Genomic DNA, 17,510 nt, shown 5'->3' with positions numbered 1-17,510 from the left:
TAGGGCCAATCTCAGTCTGCCTTCTTCGGGGGAGATTGTGTGACTAAAAGTGTGATAGCATGCTGATGAGACAACCGGATGAACTGTCCAAAATGTATGCATCACTCTGGTCAATACGTGGAAGGCATGTTGGTTCCAAACAGGTGCTACAGAGACACTCATGCACACACATTTGCACATGTACATATAATATATAAACTATATCCGTGCATATATAGTTATCTCCTTGACATGGAAAGAGGAGTGTTCTTATACACTGGGAAACTACTTCCAAATTCTGTCATTTAATTGTTTTAATCTTCATTGAATTAGTTACCTTGATGCCTCAATACGGTACCAGTAAGAATCATCAATGGTCAAATCTGGATACTCTACACGTCCAACTCCAGATCCAACATCCCAGAGGAAACTTACTTTGCCTTTACGCATTTCTATAGCCAGAAAGTCAATCTGGGTCAGAGAGACACAAAAACAGTAGATATCAGACATCAGCTCTCCTGAGGAGGCCAACAGAGTTCTTTTCAAAAGGCGAAATAATTAGAAGTCTCACAATAAAAGTTCCCAAATGATGTGATCTATTGTTATGTATGATTAAATCACTATTTATTATTGTATATTTAAGGCAACTCAAGTGTCCATACTGCTGAGGCATATGTGTTAATTAAAGCATATGTGTTAATTTAGCCAATTCTACTTTTGAAACAAAAGTCCATTCTCATTCTGGTTTTGTGGAAGAGACAAAAGAAAATATTTTGGATGCAGAATTCACTATTGTTTTCACCAAAGACACTTGACATTTTTAAGGGGCCAGCTGTGATTTTTTTTTTTTAACCCAAGGTGACCTAAAACTTCTCACCTGAATGACAAGTCTTGACTTAAGCAATGACTAATGTGTTGAAAACCGTTCATTTTGGAAAAGTCAAATGTTCAAATAAGAGGAATGAAAACTTTTGGGGTTAAGTTTTTGAAGATACAACTTCTGTATTTTCGGTTAGTGTCATAAATTCAACACGAATCAAAAGAGTTTCCGTTGGTAGGAAAGAAGTACACAATTTGTCATTTTCATTTAACATGAGAGTTCATTGTAATTTCTTAGTTGAGACTTTTTTAAAAAAGCTTTATTCCTCTTAATCCTCCTTAAGTAGCCAGATGTGAAAACCTAATTCTAAATAAATGTTGATCTACTCACAAATTAAAGCAGATGTGCCTAAACACTGTAAAGAATTTTCTTCATTTCACTTTCCTTCTACTTTAATTTGACACTCCAGAACTCTGTGATGCAAGATTCGGAGGTTTTCAAGTCTGAAAGGCTACATCACACAATTTTGGGACCATGTTATTAGATTCTGTACATTTTCCTCGCTATGAGGATTAACCTCTGCATATTCACATATCCAGGAAACTGAAGAAGCTGAACATCAAACTTACAAATTTGGCACTTCCAAGATAAAAAAGGAGGTTGTCAGCAACAGCTGTCTTTACGTTGACAATGATATTATTGTAGCTTCCTTTCTTTATTTCCGGCTTGTATGTTCGAATGCAGTCACCTCCGGAAGACACAGATACTTTGATCTTCAAGGAAAACAAGGTACAAAGAACCAAGACTAAATCTCTCGGAAAGTTTGAAGTACCTTCCAAACAACCACAAAACCATCATCATCTCTTCTTTGAAGTTAGTTTTCTATCATCAAATAGAATCATTAAATGCCCATATGCAGACACCATTATACTCATTAATGAGGGCACGGGAGAGCAGTTCCCCACCAGGATTTTGACAACGAGCTGTTCACAGCCTTGCATCCTGTTAGTTTGCTATTTTTCGAAGCATGCAACTAACAAATTCTTACCTTCATACCTTTCTGCTTGATGAATGTGGGGACGTTTCCAAAAGGTGATTTCATATGAAGCTGACGATAATGATCTTCATCAAGGTAGTTTAATGAAATTTCGCAATTCAAATTTCAATGATTTTGGTGTCACTTAAAGTAGGACACCATTTTTCTTTCGGTTTTCAAGAGGAAATTACCTACCCTCTCATGTTCTTACAGTTGGATGAGGCCAAATAGATTTTGTTCTAGATGTTCTAACAATACGAGGAATCTTAATCATGCCACTCAGGACATACATTTGAGAATAAATTATACCTTTTTTATTAGGTTGCCAGGAAATGAAATGGAAATAATTTTCAATGGCTGTCCCTACTAATGTATTTAACAGCTCCTTTTTCTTTTGACTAGTACTTTAAAAATTACCATGAATTGCTAAGAAAGGAATTCCTATGTGAATAGGACTGAAACTGTTCATATCGATGCTTACTTAGATTTCGGGGAGCCTTTCTCCAACCACAAATAACACGACTTGATTATGTGATTTAATTTCCTTTGGTTCAGCTGTACTATCAAAGGGGCTTTCTCAGGATGGCAGTTGCGCGGGCTCAGGATGAAGCTCTGCTTTCCTGGTGAGAGTGCTCAGACAAGGAAGCAGAGGCTGGGAAAGACTCAAGACCTTTCTGTGCCACTGATTTAAAAATTCAGATTCTGGAAGCCTCTAGGTTCTCGCTAGCAGTGAATTTTCTCAGTCTTCCTAGCACTTTGTGCTACTCAAATAGTTTTTTTAATTAATTTTTTTTCAAATAGTTTTTGCACTTGGAAGAAAACCAAGTAGCTTTATGGCTGCCCCCGTGGCCATGAAAGGGTAGTGCTCACTCCAAACATGACAGCGTGGGGCACCAAGCCTATCTCCACATCACAGCGACACAGGAAACATCGCAAAAAGGCTCATTTGGAAAGGGGTACAGGCAGCCCCAGGACTCCTCCCCAACAGTGACACAGACTACACTGAAGAGGAACTGGATGAAAAACTATTTTTTTTCATTTTAAATTCAATTAATTACCATATCGTGCATTAATAGTTTCAGAGGCAGTGTCCAGTGACTCATCAGTCGTTTGTAACACCCAGTGCTCATCACATGCCCTCCTTCATGCCCGTCACCCAGTGACCCCATCCCCCCACCCACGTCCCTCCCAATGACCCTCAGGTGGTTTCCCAGAGTTAAGAGTCTCTTATGATTTGTGTCCCTCTCTGATTTCATCTTGTTTTATTTTTTCCTCCTTTCCCCTATGATCCTCTGTTTTGAGAAACTGGTTAAGTTGTACAAAGAAAGCTAAGTAGGGGCTTTTGGTTCTGATGAGTATGTAAATCCATGTGTGTTTGAGAGCTTCTGGGGATACAGCAGACCTATTGCATTTCCTACAGACTCTGCAGACATCGTGTGTTTGTATAGAATTGTTTCATCCCCTCAACTGCTAGCCAAATTGCATATTCTGCAGAAGAATCATGTGCTGGAAAGAAACAGGGGCTCAGCATAAGGGAGCCTTGGGTGGTGGCCCAGGGCTAGAAAAACCTGAGTCTACTGCTTAGAGTGTTTTCCTTGTCCTCGCCTTCCTCCTGAGGTTGGGGCCCAGACTGCAACTCTGAAAGAAAGGCTCCCGAAATCGAAATAAGAGTGTTTGCTGTGTTCTGGGGGAGACACTCTTCCTGGTAAGTGTGGTTCTCCATCAAGAAGATAGTTCTTTGCTCCACAGATGATGGGATTTCCTTCTACATAAGGTGCTGCGAGTAGGCAAACCAAGAGGAGGTGTGGAAACGCAGAACCAGGAGACGTGCAACTTTTACCTGGGATGTTAATACTACAGAGCAGATGTACAGTGAAGATTGGCACAGGGTGTTACATGATAGAGTAGCAGCTATACAAAGGTCATCCAAGGGCTTAGAGATAAAAGGGATAAAGCAAAGCAACGGAAAGATAATATGGTGGAGGGCAGGTTGGGGAAAGACAGCCTTCAGATGTTTTTAATGTTCAGGAAAAGGTGAGTTTTCAGGAATTTGCAGCACGTGACCTGAAACCGTCATCAGAATAGACCCAGGCACTGAGCAGGCTCAGTATCCGAGGCAGGGTATAAGTGTCACTGACATCATAGGAGGATCAAAAAGAAGGCAAGGTCTGACTGTCATTCATGAGTGGAGCTGGGCAGCAGATTGAGCTACAGGAATTCATACCCAAATTCCTCATGGGGCTGGGTTAGTAATCAAAAGGAACTCGTGTGTGTGTGTGTGTGTGTGTGTGTGTGTGTGTGCGTGTGGTTTGTTTTGTCTTTATTTCACACATGCATTATAAGCTTGGCCATCAAGCCATATTTTGGCTAACTTAACCACAATTAACTTATTTTTGTTTAAAGAACACACTCCTTGGTGGCTGTTTAGAGAAGAAATGACTGGATGTGGGTGAAAGGTGGGTGCAATGTTTGGTCACAGGATTGGTTTTCTGTCCTTGCCTGGTAGAAATGATGAGACCCACATGATAGTGTGCTGAGAAGGGGATTACCAAAGTGTAGATGACAGAGCGCCAGTCCTGAAGCCTCACTGAATTGAAAAAAACCCTATCCGAGAATTGTAAGTCTACGTGAGTAGCCATTTTAAAATGAAGGCTATTTAATGTTTCTAGGAGTTACAATTAATCTACTTTATGGCATCCTTTACATATCTAAAAAATATGGTTCTCTGAACAAAATGACATTGTTATGCCCCAAATGCCAGCAATTGATCTTATAAAGTAGCCTATTGCTCAACTCTTACACATTTATATGAAAAACCCTCTGGATTTTCTGTTTTCTCGCTTATGGTTTTGAATATACCCTCAGTACCTGAAAAATAGCCCAAACTGATGGTCACCAGTCCATAGCTACTAATCTCTCTCTTTTTAAAAAATACCTTGCATTTTGATTTCCAATTATAGAGACTTTTTTCATCAAACTTAAAGCAGGGAAATAAAAATACAGTATTTATAAATTTCTCCAGAAGAAGTTGCTAGGACACATCCCTGTCATAAGAAGGGAGTAATTTCTGAAACACAAACATCTCTTAGAATGTTTGGCTCTATCAGTTTTTATTATTTCTAATTTGAGCCCTTCACAAGACTTCTAAAGAAAAATCACTAAGCATTAGGTATGTCTAAGGCATTTCTCATACAACATTACCAATGAATCATTATGGACTCAATTAAACATTATTGAGGATCCCATTATTATATCTATTGAATTCCTACTGCATTTCTTTCATCCAGTAACTAGGTCATTTGTTTAAAAAGAGTATCAGCTGCTCAATTTCAGAGTCAACAAACTTGAAGAAAGCTACTTTAAAATAAATGTCTTTAATTTCTTGGTCATATTGAATATGTGTCAGGGCTACATCCAGACACTCATGGCAAGTTACAAATGTATTTATAAATTAGGCAAATGTCATCTTCAATTAGTACAAAACTCACTTGAAAAAAAAAACTTGGCTAGTTCACATAATTCTAACATCTAATAAAAAATAAGACACTTTGTTGTAACTTCCATTTCCAAAAATGATTGAAAATTTCCCTGAAAGGCATAGACAATGGTCACTTTTTGTAGCGTTTCTTTATACCTTTTTTTTCATTTTGTATTTTGAGACAGGTTTTATATACTTAACACACCAGAATTTTTTTCTTTTTCTGGGGGCAGGACAAAGGGTGGGTAGGAGTCAACAATCACAACTGATGAATATATGGCATATTTTTAGACTTCTTCACAAGAAATCATAAAAATGGCCGGATTTCCTCACATGATGACCAAGAAAATATGGCTAAGTGTGTGACTCACAGGAGAATATTTACCATTATTGTCTTTTTAAATCAACATTGCAAAATACAGGAGAGGTACCTCAAACTCTCCCTTTCTCTTGCTACTGCCACCTGACTCTTCTTAAAGTTGACTCCTTCCTAGTTTCCTCTCATTCACACCCCAAATGACTTCCAAATTCATATTCAAAAAGCACAGCTCTGATAATATTACATTCCGTGTTCAAGAGCTTTAGAGCTTTCAGTTTCTCACCAATAAGATTCATCTCAGGTACAATTCTGGATAAACAAAATTGTGTACTTTACCATCCAAGGCCTAACAAGAGCTGGCCTCCACGATGTTTCCAGTCTCATGTTCCCTCGACCAATAATTCTGGCAAACTAAACCACTTTTTCCTGAAAAGAGCCTGAAACCTCCTTTTCTCTTTGCCTTGGCTCATTCTCAGAATGCTCTCTCCGCCCTCCGCCTAAGCCCCACTCAAGGCCTGGCTCTAATTCTTGTCTTTGGGAAATCTTCCTGCCCCAACTAGAGGGATATTTGCTTTTGGAACTCCAGAGCACCTCCCCTTGCTCATGCAATGTGGCACCCCATTTGGCATTACCTTAGAGTCATATATGGACATGTCGTCTTTCTTCTGTGGTGTTACCAACTATGTAAGTAGAAGTCACCTTGAATGTAGGGGATGCTTTTTCGACATGGGCTATCTCTTGGCTAAAACCCCAAACTTTGAACTACCACCTGACTTCTTTCTGCTTCGTGCTTCAAATGTATAATAATACTATTGTCATCATTCTGCCTCCATGGTTTTCATATCGTGGCTCAATGTATGTGTTCTCAACCCTATCTGCTTCTTTCACTTTGAGCTTCTGTACGTCATCTTGCCTAATTTTTTGTCATCTTCCTAGTTGCTCTTTAGTGAGGCAGGAGCTCCTTTTTAAAGAGCACCTTAAACTTCATTGTCTTAACCTTGTAGAGAGATCCCATTTGTGTATAAGGAGGACAAATGATATACTACTACTTGGGCATCATATTCTTGGCCACTACTAAAAGTAGTATAAGTTGATGGATTAAGAAAAGACATTTCTGGTCATTCACACATTCTAGCTTCAAATGTGTTCAGAAAATGGAACTTTTGAGATGGAAGACTAGGATATCCAAAAAGATTTGCATTTAAACCTGACAACATGAACTATTTTATCCTTCTATTTCTAAAGTCATTGTGGGATGAATTTACTAGTCCAGATAAGGCTTCACATTGGCACTTAGAAATTCTACCCTGGTTCCCCAAGTGGCTATGTTCTAGAAAGTTCTGTGTTACTCCTAAGAGTTTTCTAATTGGATCAATAAAGACCCAAATTTTGATACAAGTGAGGTATTCTCCATTCTTATTCCAACAAGAAACAACCCCTGCAGAAATTGTAATCAAAATAATTTTTGTTGTTGTAGGACTCAGACAAAAAAATATAGAAAACGATAGTTCTTCATTGCTATTATTCTATATAACCTTGTTCACTCATTCCTGATACAACCTCACTGGTTGGGCTTTTTGGTTTTCACCAGAAGCATCCATGCCTTTCAAACATACAATAGTAAGATTTCCATTCTTGCTATTTGTGCTACTCTATCCAAATAACGATAAAATACATCAAAATTCCCATTTCTAAAACAGTAAGTGGTGATTATTCTTCCTATGGGGTGTCTTTTGAAATTTATGGGAAAAAAATTTAACCGTTTATCCTCCCCTCACCCTAAAATAGCTTCAGGTTAAAGGAAAATAACCAGAGATTAGTCAACAGGATTCAGTGGGAGAAGGCTTTCCCTCTGGGAATAATATCAAAAATTACAATCAATTACTGATACTGAAAATAAAAAGAGCTTACAGAATTAGCTTGTTTCCGGGCTTGGTTTATCAGTTCCTTTATCTCAGAGATGTTTCTCTTCAGGTTATCCTCAAGTTCCTTGATGGGTTTGAGTTTATCTATCAGACGATCAGCTTCTTGTTCTAGATTTTTCACAGTGTCATGTGCATCTGCAACTGCACAGAACAAGATTAGCACATATCACAGACACACACACACACACAGAAATTAAATGCTTCATTAAATAATTGAAAAGATTTCATCTTATCCACATGACAAAGCAGGGCCATGGCTGCTGAAGCATAGTGTGTGATGGCAGATGGCAATATCTCAGTGGGGACTCAAGCAGGACAAAGCAGGAAATGTTAGAGACAGAGGACCAACATTTTGGCTTTGCGGCAAGGTGGAAGTTAGCATTGAAGGTAGAGAATTTGCGAACTTAATTCAATGATTAATTTCTAGCTTCAGCCCCACAGCTAAACTTAATAGAATTTTAGTCGCAGAATCAAGGAAATGAAAGTGTTTTAAAATGTCACTTGGCCTGTCCAAGCCAGAACTGTATTTAAATCAGGGTTCTCACACAAAATTGGTTTTCTTTTTTGTTCTCACTGTCTTTCTTTGTACATCTTCAAGAGAGAAGCTATCAAAATGTCTTCTGAAAACATTTCAATGTTGAACGACCCTTAGACTGAAGGCCTATGGTGAACCTTAATTAAATCTTTCATGCTGCAGTTCATTTTCATTTTGAAGAATAATTGATTATCCTAATCTCTATATTAGGTTGAACCATATTACACTGCCATTTTTTATAGGTTCAAAAAAGTTGAATATTGGCAATTTCAAAACGGGTTTGACCTTAAAGTAATTGAAGGTTATCACTGATCCATAGACTTTCAGCCTGTGCTCCTCATAGGAGGGCAAATGACACATGGAAACCAATTACTCTATCTCGAGGACGCTGGCGGTCTTACCCCAACCGGGCTGTTTATCATCTGATTGAGCATGTATTGCTCCACTGTCATCCTGACTCTGATGAAAAAGTGAAGCCACTTAAGGACCAAGGCTGTGTGCCCTCCTCGGCCCTGAATGATCTGCTCCCCCATGGCCAATGGACCACTGAGAACTAATCCTCGGGATGGAATCAAATGTGCTCAAAAGGAAAGACATTATTATTTTTAAATGTTTTAAAAAGCATATTTATTTATTTATTCTTTATGTTTTGAGAGAGGGACGGCGCACACACCCACACACACACACGCATGCGCGCTCACATGCACGCACAGGCAACGGGAGAGGGTAAGAGGGAATCTCCAGCAGGCTCCTCACCCACAGCAGAGCCCGAGGCAGGACTCAATCTCACGACCTGGAGATCATGACCTGAGCTGAAATCCAGAGCCAGTTGCTCAACCGACTGACCCGCCCGGGCACCCTGGAAATTATTATTTTTAAACTAGGTTTTGAATTAACTATTTTGAACTCACACTCATAACTATGAATAATATTGTGAGTGAAGTTTAAAACGGACACAGGTCAGTTATTACGTTGAACAGAGTTGCTGGATCAAAGCTTGAAATGCAGGTTATGGGGGTCAAAACCCTTGTTATATAATTGCATATTCAACACAGACACAGTTACCCTTTTATTTTGTATACTTGTAATAAACCACTTGTCCAGGTTTTCCTTCTCTTAATTCTCCAATATTACCCTGATACTCTACAAATTATTCTGGAATTGAGAAAAAATGATTTAGATTTGGATTCATGGGAAAAAGAAAAAGGGTAAAGCAAAGACTATTTCAGCTTCATCCAAGAATGCATTCTTTCCTTTGAAAGCTCTCAGATTCTTATCAAAGGTTTCCAAATGAAATCCAAAGGTTGCCACCTCCCTCCCTACACCCCTCCTCTATCTTCTGGAGCAGCTGAAACCTTTTGGAAATAATCTTCTCAACAGTTTTAAAAATAAAACGCCTGCAATATTGAGTCGGATGCTTTCTTATATAATACTTTTCAAACATTTCTGACTTTCTTCTATAATTATTTGAGTGTATAGATTTTAAAATCACTTTCGAAAATAGATTATGATAATTCAATGTTTTTCTAGAAAATTATCTGTATCTTTTAGGCTCTAAAATCCATTAGCACGGAGTTTTGACAAGTACTCTCTTATGTGTTAAGTGTCCCCCGTATCTAGTTAAAGCTCCTTTTTTCTTTTTTATAGACTTTATTTATTCATGAGAGACACAGAGAGAGAGGCAGAGACACAGGCAGAGGGAGAAGCAGGCTCCCTGCGGGAAGCCCAATGTGGGACTCGATCCCAGGACCCCAGGGTCACGCCCTGGGCCGAGGGCAGACACTCCACCGCTGAGACACTCAGGCGTCCCGAGTTATACCTCTTTTAGAACTTTTGTCTATCTGTGCTTTATTATTCCCAAGTAGCCTGCCAAGCATTTAAAATGTTTTACCTTTACACTCTTAAGGATTCATCTCTTGGATTTATCCAGTGTATTATTTGTCCATCTTCTAATTCACCTTTTTTTTTTTTTTCATCTTCTTTCCTTTAATTTTATTTTGTCTAACTTACAGGGTTGATTAACTAAATTTATTTCAGTGCTTGTTTGGTAATATAATCACAACCTCTTCTCCACTGAGACAGCCTTGGTCATATTTCTCAGGTTTCAATATGTTGGATTTTATTATTGTTATTTTCCATCCTGCAGTTTTATTTTTGACTTTGAATTTAAACTATGAGATGTTTAAGGGAGAATAGTATTATCTCCCAACAATTGCTCATTTGATAAGATCTAATTTTATTAGTTTTATTATGTGCTTCTCCAAGTGTAATTCTCTAGAAGTTGAAAATAATTATTTATAAGAATTTTTTTGTGGGGGGCAGTGAGCTTCAAGGGGGAAAAGCAATGACAACATAACACTTAATCTGTGCTGATCCTACCGGCAAGAAGTCATTTGAACTTCAGGGGCAGAATCTGTGTTATCAGAAGAACCACAATTTAGCTCAATCTGTGGAAGAATTCTGTTTTCCACTGTTCTGTTGGTATTATATAGATATTTCACTAATTTCTATAACACAATTGCAAACATTTTATGTCAAATACATCTGCATGCTAACTTTTTGTAAAGAAAGTTGTCTTTTTAAATATATCTAGTATTAATACTATGACTCTGGAAAAAACAGCTATATAATGTTAAAGCCAGACCAAGACAGGGTAACATGCAAAGCTGAAGCATTTGTGGTAGGCAGTCAAGACCATATACATACTGATTTCTGCAGGTAATTTCATATATGGAAGCAAAACAAAAAGAAATAAAAAAAAACTCATGAGGAAATATTTTTATAGATTGTATAAAACAGTGATTATCAAAAAATGGTACTTTTCACAACAAGTACTAATTACAAACGCACCCTATTTTGAGTCAAACAAGTGTGATCAAATAAAAATCCACAAATATATGTTAGTTAGCAGGCTATTGTTCATATTGGAAGAAACTTTATTCTGATATTCTAATAAGATAGACCATAGGCCCAGTTTAATTAATATTACAGGTAATGAGCTCCAGATAGAGGGTAGGATCAAAAAGTTAGAGATAAACATTATAAACAGGCCACTATTAGTTGAGAATCAATCTGAAATTGAATGAAATAATATCTGCAATTATAAAATAAGGGAATGATATTTACTTTAAAACTCATTTTCATTTTTTGGGGGGGGCGGATATTGTGATCTTGCTTGCATTGGAACCACCGATTCAGATGGAATCTTTAACTGCAGAAAGCAGCTATCTCTGGGCTTATGTAAGAAATGAAAAATGATTGAATGGACTCCTTTTATTTTTTGAAGAAATGGCAAAGTACAAATCCTCCCTAGTTCTGAAATACATGTTATATATGTTTGGACTCTTCCTTGCTCTTTAAGGAGTCATGTTAGTAGTGTTTATTATTTTGTATCATCATTGCCATTTGATTTGAGGCAATGGTGCTGATAAACCAGCATTTGAATTATAGAACACCTGACGTCAATAACAGTGTTTTTGTTATTACACACTACAAACATTCGGTTAACCAATGACAATGTGGGCATATAAATAGAGGACTAGTCTCTTGAGAGTGACAAATACAAAAATCATGCATCCCCTTTGGTGAAATTACATACTGAGATAACTTATCAACTTCACAGATGGAAAAAAGACTATAAAACACCGTAATGTTTATTGACTACAGTTAATAATTTAAATTATCATTATATTAAGTCCTACCATATTTTCTCAGTGAATTCTGAAAAACTTGATGTAATTTCATGCAATATACAAAAGATGTAGATGAAAAAATACTCTTGATAAACTGGATACTTTAATTTTCTAAAAATATGAACCAGAATTCAAATAATAAAATATTAATATTTTTGAACTTGAATGCATTTCAGGTTGATAGCATTTTAATATCCTGTTCTAACAGGCCTGCTCGTGAGTGTACTCCTTGACCTCTATGTTCCATGGAACTTCACCAACTAGGAAGATGTAATTTCCCAAGTACAGCTGTATTTTTAATTACACTGAAGGATTAAAAAAGTACTTGGCAAAAAAAAAAAGTATTTGGCATCCCTATACCAAAAGTCATGCAGACTTCGGGAATTCCTAATTTCCTCTTGATTGAACAAAATGTGAATGAAGAAAGCACTAGCGCACTGGGGACTTGGATTCCAGCTGTGGAACTGAGGCCGCTCACTTCCTGGGCCTGGCCTGGGAGGAAAGCCGACTTGGTGTGGGCTCTCCTCCACCACCAGGAGGTGGGATCTAGGCTACTCCTACTGTGGAAAGAGACAAATGACACAATCAAAGTGAAAAAGCAGATCTTACTGTTCTTCAAAGGGTCTTTTACCACCGCATTTGTTTTGGCGACGCTGTCTGCTAGTTGATTGTAGTTTTTCTTCAGGCCATCCAGGTTCTGGTGCAGATCTTTAATCTGTGCCAATACGTCTTTTGCTGTGTCATTGGCTTGTCTTGCTTTTTCCTTGACGGCCTGCAGCTTAGCGGCTGTGTCTGTGAGCGGGACAAGGTACGAGCAGCAGAACAGAGGGCTGGAGTTAGTGGCTTATCTCATGCTGGTCAAAGAGAGGCTGGAGCTGGCCCACTTCAGAGACACACGCACACACACCAATGAACTTTGTCTCATTCAGTTGTAGCAAATGAAGTACGTGTTTAGCTAAATTAAATTTTCTCAGGGACCTTTGCTATGAATACCTGATTAGCTCTCAAGACAGCAAAGTGATTATTCTAGATGTTCATTGTATAAAGGTATGTTGTGATTTGCTGCTGACCGTATTACAGAGAGAAATTTAACCACAAATCACAGTTTCATCAAAACTAGGTTCAAGATTTACTCTGCACATTCAGAAAGGGGAATGATGAATGTACTTCAACTTCAAGGTAGAGAGACTCTCTCAGGTACTTTAGACCATATGTCTTTGTATTTACATTTGTTTTCAGCATTGGAAATTTTCTATGTACGTCCTACGTATTGAAGGAGACGACAAGCAATCCTGGACAGTTACTTATTTTTTTAATGTTAAAATAAGTAGAAATCACTGATACTTCCTGTTATATAAATGTATGCATTAGTTTTCTTGATCATAATTTGTATAAAAAACATATATTGAACATGCAGATGCCTACTCAGATACAGAACATATAATACCTACTAGTAGATTAATGACTAAGACCATAGGCTTCAAAGTTAAACAGTAGGGTTCCAGTCTCATACATGCCACTCTGAACAATGACCTTCAGTATCTTGTTTCATTTCTTAAATTCCGCATATGAGTGAATCATATGGCATTTGTCTTTCTCTGACTGACTTTCCTTAGCATAATGCCGCGTCTTAGTTTGTCTCCTCTAAAGTCCCAGTGTAAAGTCTTATCTAGAGAAAGATAATTCTATTCACTTGGCAGGATTAGTATGAGGATTATATACACCTAACAAGGACATTGAGTCAGCACTCCTTAGATGTCTGCAAACTTCATTGTTATCGTACCATGCAATTAAAAATATAAAGGGTAGCGCTTTCAGGAGCTAATACCACACCATCTCTTCAAGGACTTGTAACATGTAGGAAGACATTACAGACGTGGTTCAACTGCCAATGTTTTCAAAGCTGAAACATTTAAGGAACTGAACTTTGCTGAGAAAGATGTGCGGATGACGGCCGGAGGGGAGGGCTATGGGGGCAGAGGCAGAAGGGGTGAAGGTGAAGGGGAGTAGGGGATACAGGCTTCGGGCTACGGGAATGAATAAGTCATAGACATAAATACACGGCAGAAGGAATATAGTCAACGATCCCATAATAGCGTTGTGTGGGGACACATGGTAGCTACACTTGCACTGAGTATAGCATAACCTACAGACTTGTTGACTCACTATGTTGAATACTTGAAAATAATGTGACATTGTGTGTCAACGAAACTCAAAAAAAATAATAAAGTGGCAAAGAATGATGTGAGGAAAGGCTCTCCTGTGTTATCACAGGTCCTATAATCACCTGTGACTTTGTAATAGCACATTTTAAGAACAGCACCTGTGTGATGTTATACTTTCCCAATTAATACAGAATGACAAATAATATTATTTCTAATAATAACAATCTTATTAGAAACAAGATTTTCTGGGTTGACACATGGAAAAACAACAGTACAGTAAAAAGATGGCTATATTTTCCTTTTTGCAATATATGCACGTTATACATATGCTATAGATCTATTATATGTCAGTGAGGTTAACAAAGCATAAGAAATATCACAGGGTAAGTATGGCTTAGTTTCTCATTCTCACAAGGAAAGATTTATAAGTAAGAAAACCAGAATTTAATTTCCTGCCAACAGTCCAAATGTCCTGTCAGGAAAGATGGTAAACGCTAGAACATTGTTTAATCGTTCAGGTAAACTGACACATTCGCAGTGTCCCAAATGCTTACCATTTGGAATGGCTGACAACTTTCCCAAAGTGTCATTCAAAGCTCTCAGGAGATCCCCATTTCTAGCATCTGCGTTTTCTAATCTGGTTGTTAAGCCATTCAGATAGTCATCGTTTTCTGTGAACGGAAAACAGAAAAGAATGAAATAATTTTAATCATCTCTGAGTTTACACATCTCTGATATGGACACGTAATTTCAGATTATTTTAATATAAAGCTTATAAAAACAGGAGAACTAATTTAATTACTTTTAATTTATTGGCGATCTGTCAACAAATATATTTCGGACCATAATATAAAATATGTGTTTGCCAAATGACCATTTCTCTCTTCAACATGTTCAACAGCTGTGTTTTCTTCTTGGTATCTGATCCTTATCTGACTTAATTTGAGGGTTTTCTGTGGAGAAAAGAATCAATCTCTTATTGCATTTGCAATGATGCCCTCTTGGCATTATTCCCATTAGTGTTACTCATTTTAAGAATTTCATTACCAAAATGGATCACTGGATTAGCTTTGAAAAATCTCAAACAGATATGCTTGTTACAGAGAATCTCCCAACTTCAGTAAGTATCACATTAGTACATATTTGAAAAATGAATTTAAAAAACAACTTCTAGTGCATTTCTGAAAAACTGGCATTTTTGTTAAATAGAAAAAATGATATTTTATAAATTGCTCTCAAATAGGTTTTTTATATGTTTTTTTCTTGCTACCTTAGCATGATCTCTTTAACATTAAAATAAATCACTTACTGGAGATAATTTAATATTACAAGCGTAAATTTTTCAGCTTCTTTCCACTAGTTTTTAACATCATCCAAACTTCAGGTTGGTCTGTGTTATAATAGTAACTAAGAGGTTCAGAATCTGAGTGTGACAGTATAAGGATAAAAGTTATGAAATCTTTTAGGGGAAAGAAAACAAATATCCAATCTGCTGATAGAAGAATAGAGGTTTAGAAATTTTGCTTAGATACATATTGAACTGCAAACCTAAGACTGAATCTGCCTCTTTCTCTTTTTTTAACATTATTTATTAATGAACAGTGGAATTAAATAAATGAAAGATATAAAAGTCTGTGCTTCCTATAATACTTTTTACCTTTCCTGACTGGATAAAGTAGATCATTTCTTTAAAAATTTTTTTTAAATAGTTTATTTGTGCCATAATATTTGTTTCCTGGGGAGATGTATGCTGACTGTTCAAATTACCTCTACAAAAACACAAAATGTGAATAAAAGGCAGAGCCCTCCATTAAAGAGGAGCATTGAGGAAGGTCCAGGAAAGAGGGGGTGCCCTCCTGGCCTCGCCTGGCAGGCATTTAGTGATAGTAACGACCAGGGGTCTGTGGGTATGTGTAAGTTCTATGCTTAGCGTTATAACCACTATAACATCAAGATGTATTATTATTATCATCTTCAATTTGCAAATGAGGAAACCAGCTTAGAGAATTTAAGTGAATTTCCCAAATTTGTACGGTCAGTAAATGGTGGAGTTGGGATTCAAGTCCATGCAGTCTCATTCCAGAAATTGTGCTCTTAACCCTGGATTCTGCTGGGATTGGTGGGCAAAACCAGGGATAAGCAGAGCATGTTGGGTAAGGGTGCTCTTACTCACCCAGACTTGCTTCCCATCCTCCCCCCCACCCGGCCCCAATTGTTTCCTCCCTAGCTCTCCTTTCATTTTGCCCTTTGTCGCCTTAAAAACATGGCTACAGTTAAATAAAACTTACACAGGCACTGCACACATGATCAGACGGGAGCCTCACACAGGCACTGCACACATAATCAGATGGGAATATTTAGAGAAAATTAGCAATGCCTTCATGCAAAGTGACAGGCAGAGATACCAAGGGTCCCACATTCTTAAGAATAATGAGCAAACTATAGAACGGGTCGGCTACAGTACAATAAATAGAAATAATGAGTCACTAAATTAAAATAAAGCACTTAAGGCTATAATACTTGAAAACTGTAAAGGAAGAGTCAGATATCATTTCTCATTTATCAGATTGGCAAAAGTTAAAGGCCCGATAATACCAGGTGTTCACAAGAGCGTTGGTGGAAATGCAAGTCGATGCCATTTTCTGAAGAGCAACTGAATACCTTTATTAGAATTTTAAATAGACATGTATTTGTCCCAGCAATTGCGCTGCCAGAATTTTAGCCTACAGATGTACCTGTGAAACTATATCAACGTGTATCTTCCAGAATGTTCATAGATCTTCATTTGTAGGTGCAGAGATAAAAAAAAAAAAAAAAGAAAGATCCTTAAGATCTTTCTCATTAAAATGGGCAAGACACATAATACATACGCTGACACACATACAAAAATTTGTCGGGGTGGGACTCGGTGGTGGTAGGTGGAGAAGAACACAGCAGAAAACCTTGCCGGTACTTAGAGCGGCAGAGAGGAACCGGGAACAGGCCAAGCAGGGGAGCCCACAGTGGTGTGGGCAGCTGTGTACCAGAACCTTTCGTTTTGTACCTGGTTGTGCTGGTGAAATGGCTTCCTCTGTGCAGGTGTTTCTATTCTTTTGTTTAAAAGAGTAAAAGCAAAACAAAACCAAACAACTAACGAGACCTGAACTGGGCCAGCATGTTATTGCCGACTCCAAGACTGGGGTTCCCATGGCTTTGCTGGCACCCAGCATGGGCGGGCCAGGGGGCCCTGTGTGTCCACAGTAGAGCCACGGGGGTCGGGGCCGGCTTGCACGCGGAGCCCATGTAGGGGCAGGGCCCTGGCTGCCCGGGGAGGCTGGGTGGGTCATGCCGACCACAGAATGAGCCCTGCCTCTCCTGGCCTTCCTCTGGGAAGAATAATAGCAAAGGGAAAGGGAGAAGGATGAAAGGTTCCTAACCATCAGCGCTCTGGATGTGAAAAAGAGGGCTGAACATACTAATTAATGATCCACTTCATTTCATGTAAGGATTTTATAGGCAGACAGACTCAAGCACTGTTACACAATAGTAACGCGAGCACTTGCCACTGTTTCACGCGTCTGC

At 38.1% G+C, this 17,510-nt stretch overlaps 1 protein-coding gene and 1 long non-coding RNA gene across 3 annotated transcripts in view; one reads left to right on the top strand and one right to left on the bottom strand.

Annotated features, from left to right (window-relative positions):
- Nucleotides 1–17,510, bottom strand: part of LAMA2 (laminin subunit alpha 2) — a 584,053-nt gene that overhangs the window by 67,935 nt on the left and 498,608 nt on the right. For both annotated transcript variants that reach the window (XM_038526758.1, XM_038526759.1), the window contains exons 42-47: nucleotides 14,504–14,620; nucleotides 12,394–12,576; nucleotides 10,799–10,804; nucleotides 7,544–7,698; nucleotides 1,429–1,572; nucleotides 317–450 (exon numbers count right to left, since the gene is read on the bottom strand). In XM_038526758.1, the coding sequence (XP_038382686.1) occupies nucleotides 317–450; nucleotides 1,429–1,572; nucleotides 7,544–7,698; nucleotides 10,799–10,804; nucleotides 12,394–12,576; nucleotides 14,504–14,620 (739 nt within the window). The remainder of the gene's footprint in view (nucleotides 1–316; nucleotides 451–1,428; nucleotides 1,573–7,543; nucleotides 7,699–10,798; nucleotides 10,805–12,393; nucleotides 12,577–14,503; nucleotides 14,621–17,510) is intronic.
- LOC119875969 overlaps nucleotides 6,137–17,510 on the top strand; it is a 37,462-nt gene continuing 26,088 nt past the window's right edge. Inside the window, exon 1 of the long non-coding RNA XR_005353920.1 lies at nucleotides 6,137–6,316. This is a non-coding gene — a long non-coding RNA (uncharacterized LOC119875969). The remainder of the gene's footprint in view (nucleotides 6,317–17,510) is intronic.

This window comes from Canis lupus, chromosome 1, assembly GCF_011100685.1.
Source record: "Canis lupus familiaris isolate Mischka breed German Shepherd chromosome 1, alternate assembly UU_Cfam_GSD_1.0, whole genome shotgun sequence".
Lineage (NCBI taxonomy): Eukaryota > Metazoa > Chordata > Mammalia > Carnivora > Canidae > Canis > Canis lupus.
This window is presented reverse-complemented; position numbering and strand designations above follow the sequence as displayed.